Source organism: Leptopilina boulardi, unplaced genomic scaffold (assembly GCF_019393585.1).
Source record: "Leptopilina boulardi isolate dan_hultmark-lab unplaced genomic scaffold, ZJU_Lbou_2.1 LbouV2_216, whole genome shotgun sequence".
Classification (NCBI taxonomy): domain Eukaryota; kingdom Metazoa; phylum Arthropoda; class Insecta; order Hymenoptera; family Figitidae; genus Leptopilina; species Leptopilina boulardi.
The window spans coordinates 1,111,237-1,117,075 of record NW_026137770.1 but is presented as its reverse complement, the minus strand read 5'-3'; the positions used below and the strand labels follow the sequence as shown (position 1 = coordinate 1,117,075).

At 25.1% G+C, this 5,839-nt stretch overlaps 1 protein-coding gene across 1 annotated transcript; it reads right to left on the bottom strand.

Moving 5' to 3' along the window:
* Positions 1-1,643: 1,643 nt before the first annotated feature.
* On the bottom strand, positions 1,644-5,166 carry LOC127279511 (probable serine/threonine-protein kinase DDB_G0268642). Its single transcript, XM_051301908.1, has 5 exons — positions 5,106-5,166; positions 4,842-4,981; positions 4,513-4,690; positions 2,344-2,436; positions 1,644-2,149 (listed from the first exon to the last, which is right to left on the bottom strand). The coding sequence occupies exons 1-5, from the start codon at positions 5,164-5,166 to the stop codon at positions 1,644-1,646; spliced, it is 978 nt and encodes a 325-aa protein (XP_051157865.1).
* Between the last annotated feature and the right edge of the window lie 673 nt (positions 5,167-5,839).

Below are 5,839 nucleotides of genomic sequence, written 5' to 3'. Positions count from 1 at the left end.
GCAATCATTTCTGGCAATCTTGTAGCAATCTTTTATAACAAGATTGCAGGAACCTCTCATGGCAAACGTACAACAATCTTTCTCGGAAAGCTTGCTATACAGTGGACATTTTGTTATCTTAGGCAAGCTTGCGTCAATCTTACACTGACAGCTTGTCAATATTGCACTATAAGCTAGCTTGCTTCAAGCTTTCGTGCTATCTGGATAAATTGAACAACCCTTAATTTCTAGATGATCCCTGTTGAGATTTGATGCATTATTTTTTTAATCTAAAACGTGTATCATATAATTTTGCTCTAACATATTCTCCAAGCCTGTTCATTCGCACTGCACGTTGAGCTCCTTTCACTTTTTCATTTTTTCCTTTACTTTCCGTGATTTTTTGATAGAATAATTCTGAAACAATGTATTGAAAAGTGTTAATACAAAAATAAAAATATTTTGATGACAAGAATAACACCACGATGCTAATAAAATAGGATTTTAAAATGCAAAATAATGCTGCTAAATAAAAAGCAAAGCCTCACAGGAAGCTTTCACCGGAATCTCTAATGAAACTTATACCGGAAGCTTCCACCGAATGTTTCAAGAAAGCTCCAGGGAAGCTTCCCTGGAGATTCCGGCGGAAGATTCATTTAAAAATTTGGAAAGATTTTTAAGTGTTTTTTAAAAATTTTGTACATTATTATGGTATAATGTATTACATTTATGTATAGTATAGTATAGTATAGTATAGTATAGTATAGTATAGTATAGTATAGTATAGTATAGTATAGTATAGTATAGTGTTTCAAAAACCTTTTTTTAAGAAACGATCAATTTTAGTGTTTTGTGCCATTTGAATAAAATGTTGCGGTTATAATTGTCAACTAATTTATACAAATTATCGTCAAGTTAAAAAAATTCAAGTCGAATTATCGAGAAAAGATGGATGCCAAAGAAAACAAGAAACATACAAGAAATGTAAACGAATTACAAATTAAAGAATAGCAAGTGTAAAAGAAGCCAAAAAAAGTTATGAAGTGTAAAAAAATAGATGTTGAGCATTAGAAGGAAGGGAGAGAAAACAGGACAAGTGAAAAAAAGAAGAATGATGGAAAAAATAAATAAGTGAAAGGAAGAGAAAAACAACAAAGAAGAAAATGAGTAGATTGAAAGGAAACTATGAGGAAAGTATGAAAAAAATTACTTTTTAATAAATCCATTTTTTTGGGAGTCAATTGTTTTCTGTAAGTTTCTTCATTCTCATTTCTTACGTTTGCTCTCTTTTCATCTGAACATCTGTTTTGAAGAACTGACCTTTTCCAAATTACATCCATCGTATCTCGGACGAATAATGAGTCTTTTTTCCTCTTAATCATTTCCCATTTATCCAAACTTACATAAACGTTTTCTCCTAGGTGAACCTAAGATGAAAAATAAATTATTACACATATATATATATATATATATATATATATTAGCTAATATATTATCATTTTGAATGAAGTCTTATAGAACATAACATATATAGTATTTAAATATTTTTTAGTAATGCAAGAAAATATTTCAAATTTATAAAATAAACAAAAGATTAAATTAATGAAAGTAATTTACATATAACTTATTAATTATTAGATATTAGTTTTCTAAAAATCTATTGTTTAAACATTTTTTACTTTTTCTTCGTCTATTGATGATTCAATATTTTCTTCTAAATCTTGATATCTAAGAGCAGAACTGGGATTTTGTTCAACTGAACCGCGATATTCTCCTGTAGATGAAGTATCGGAAAATTGATCGACTGAGTGACGAGATTCTCTTCTGGCCGAAGCACCGGAATTTGAGCCAACTGAATTACGAGATGCCCTTCTAGATGAAGCACTTGAATTTGGATTAAATGAATCACGAGATTCTCTTCTGGATGATGCAGCGGAATTTTGATTTATTGAACGAGATGATACATTTCCGGTTGATGCACTGGAATTTAAACCAATTGAATCACGAGATACATTACTAGACGAAGCACTGGAATTTCGACCAACTGAATCACGAGATTCTCTTCTGGATGAAGCACCAGGATAGTCATAATCTGAGTCACGATATTCTCTTTTTGATGAAGCAGTCGTTGCTCGCGAAGATGGTGATTTTCTGCTTGCAGGTCGTTTTTCTACTAACATAAATAAATTTTTGTAAATGACGAAGAAACGTGTTGTTTAGAATTTAAAATTGATAATAATATTGCACACATAGGATATTAAATCATTTTTCAAAGCATTCTTAAACGCTCCATCGGAATAGAAAAAGTTTTACTACAGAAGTCTATGTTGAATATGCTTCAACTCTATTGAAAATAGTTATTACCTTTAGAGTTTGTGTCATAAATATTATCTTCATCAGTATTAGTCAGTTTGTGAGTATCTTCTGATTCCGCTCCTCCATTCTCAGTTTCGCTTTCTAAAGTTAATTAATTTTGTTGTCAGTAAGTTAATATGAATAATGTTTTTACGTTAAGTTTATCGATGTATGTATATAATTTGATTCCCTACCGATTTTCCTAATTTGAAATTCCTAATTTTAAAATTAGGAATTTCAAATTAGGAAAATCGGTAGGGAATCCGATATAATTTAATATGGATTTATTTAGTAAATTATTTGATGAATGAATTTTACCTAATTCTAAAATAATAAAATGTTCCACTACTTTCAGGGTGTCTAGCGGTCAGGGAATATAGAAAAATCAGAGAAAGTCAGGAAATTTAATGAAATGTCAAAAAATTTAATAATACCCAAAGATAAAAATTTATGAATTTTTTTAAGTTAAAAATTCAATTATTTCACATTTGAATTAATTAAAATTGAAATATTCCAAATTTTAATCAATTTAAATTTTAAATATTCCCAAGGCTAATCCTTCAATAAGTCAATTAATCTAAATTCCAATCAATTAAAAAAATTATATTGATTCCAAATTGAAATAAATTAAAAATTCAATTATTCCAAATTGTAATAAATTAAAATTCAATTATTTCTAATTTAAATCAATTTAAAATTTAAATATTCCCAACGCTAATCTTTCAATAAGTCAATTAATCTACATTCCAATCAATTATGCATTCAATTATTCCAAATTCCAATCAATCAAAAATTCAATTATCCCACATTCTAATTAATTAAAAATTCAATTACTCCTAGTTTTAATCGCAATTAAAAATTTAATTATTTTATTTATCTGCATTATACAGGCAATGCCCTTTTATACAATATACAATGTGTACAGTCTATTTAAAGAAAGAAAAAAAAGAAAGAAAAAAAAAATATATATATATGTATATATATATACATATACATACAATGCTACTAATGTTATTAATTCGCAGTATAATTATTATTATCAATAAACAATAATTTCTTTAAAGCAGTAACGAATGCAGAGTAATTTTGAAAGAAGTCAAGTTTATCATATTTTCCATTTTAATTAATTAAAAATTTCAATTATTTCAAATTATAATCAATTGAAAATTTAATACTTTAACATTTCAATCCATTTACAATTCAATTATTTCACACTTTAGGTAATAAATTAAAATTTCAATTAATTAAAATTCTAATCATATAAAAATTCAATTTCAAGTTTTAATAAATGAAAAATTCAATTATTCCAAACTTTACATAATTAATTAAAGTTTTGATTAATTCAAATTTTAGTCAATTAAAAAGCTGATATAAAATTTTAATTAAATAAATTTTAATTAAAGCAATACTTTTAAATAATTTTTAAAAATTTATTTTTAAATTAAGCTTATTTTCAAAAATTTAAACGATATAAATTTCCAATTTTTCTAATTTAGATCAACTTCAAATTAATTCGATACAAATTCCAATAAATCTCACTATTAATAAGTAATCAAAACATTTATTGATTAAAATTTTAATTGACTCTAAACTTAATTCAAATTAAATCGATCAAAATTTCCATAAATATTCATTTTAATTAATCAAAACATCAAATGATTAGAATTTTAATCAACTCTGAAATTAATTCATCTAAATTATAAAGATTATAAATTTTGATACATCTAAATTTTAATCAGTTTAAAGTGCCAATAATTCAAATTTCAATTCACAGAACTTTCAATCTATTCTAATATTTTATTAGACTAAAATTTTCATTGGAAGAAGTAAATTTTTTCGATTAAAATTTTAATAAAAAATTATTTCGTTTAATGAGATTCATTGAAATTCGCATCTAATGAATTAGAAATTAACCCCAATTAAAAGAATTGCTAAGTTTAATTATTGAAAAGTTAATGTTCATTTAATATTAATAATCAATAAAAAATTTCTTTGCGAATCAAATTTTAAATTACAATAGTTCAGAAAAGGAAGGTTAAAGAAAAGACAAGGAATTTTTTCTTAAAGTTTGATGGACACCCTGGTCTTAATTGACTCTTTTCTAAGAAATAATGTAATTTTACTAATAAATTTTTAAAAAATTATCCATTCACAAGTAAAATTTTTACTCATCCATACCATTTAAACTTTGAGAATTAATTGAAGAACTATCTTCTTCATCTGTGTCGTCGGTTTCACTTTCTGAAGATTCAATTACTCTTCTTTTTTTTAATAGTTCAGAATGTCTTTTTAATATCTCATTATTTTCGTGCTCCATTGCAATTTTTGTTTCAAGATTTAATCTTCTTTTGACAGGCTGTAAGAAGTAATTCTATAAGAACTAAACCTTTAACCTCTTCTAATTTTAAATATATATGTTAAAAAAAGATTCAAATAATTAAAAAAATTTAAATAACTTTTTAAAGCATCTTTTTTAAATAATAATAAGTTTGTTTTAAATTTTTTACTTGTTTTTGACTTGTTATATTGGTTTTACGTTTTACTCCATTGGAATTTAAATCAGCGTCTGATGAAAAACTAATGTTTCTTGTATTTGGATATTTTATACGTTTCTCACTTTTCTGCTGAAGAATGTCTGCTTCACTTTCTAAAAATAAAGCCCATTTAAATATATTTTCAATTTTTAACACAAACTAGAAAAAAATAAGTACTGTAATACTGATTATATTTATGTCACTTATAAAATATTAATATTTTAAATTCAAACTTACCTCCTAAGAGAATAATAAATGCATTTAATAGTAAATCACTTTTTCTATTATCACCATACATCCATACTTTGTACTTTTGATTTCGCATGAAATCGGTTTTGCTTTGAGGAGAGTGATTTGCAATACATTTTATTGGAATAATTTTTTCAACGCCGTTGATAAACTTAACTAACGCGTACGATATCATTTTTTAATAATTATCTGAAGATGTTTTTTCTCGATAATTTTCTTTTCAGTTTTCTTCTTTTGACAACCCGATCAACTATCAACTTTAAATTATGTAACAGATGACATCACATAATACTTGACACTTTTTTTTCTGTCAAGTTAATGTTAAAAAACAAAACAAAAATCCGTTGTCAAGCAGACAATATAACTTGTCAGAATTTTATTCTTTTCGTGTGAACTGTCAAAAAATAAAAATTTGCTTTATAGATAAAAATTATTTCTTATTAATTTAATTAAAAAGTTCGATTTTTAAGTGTTGAGGAAAGTGAAATCTCATTTAGTTTAATATATGTACAAGTGATAACAATTATAATGTAAGTAATAAAATATTCTATGATATTTAATAATTTAATTTTATTGACTTTAATTTCATGAAAATAATTATGTATTATAACTTATATTAAAAAGTAATAAAATTCTACAGACACCATGGAGAATTTGAGAATTTCGGGTGGTTACAAAAGATATTTAGATCCTGAATCGGAAGAGGGAATTCCTGCAACTAC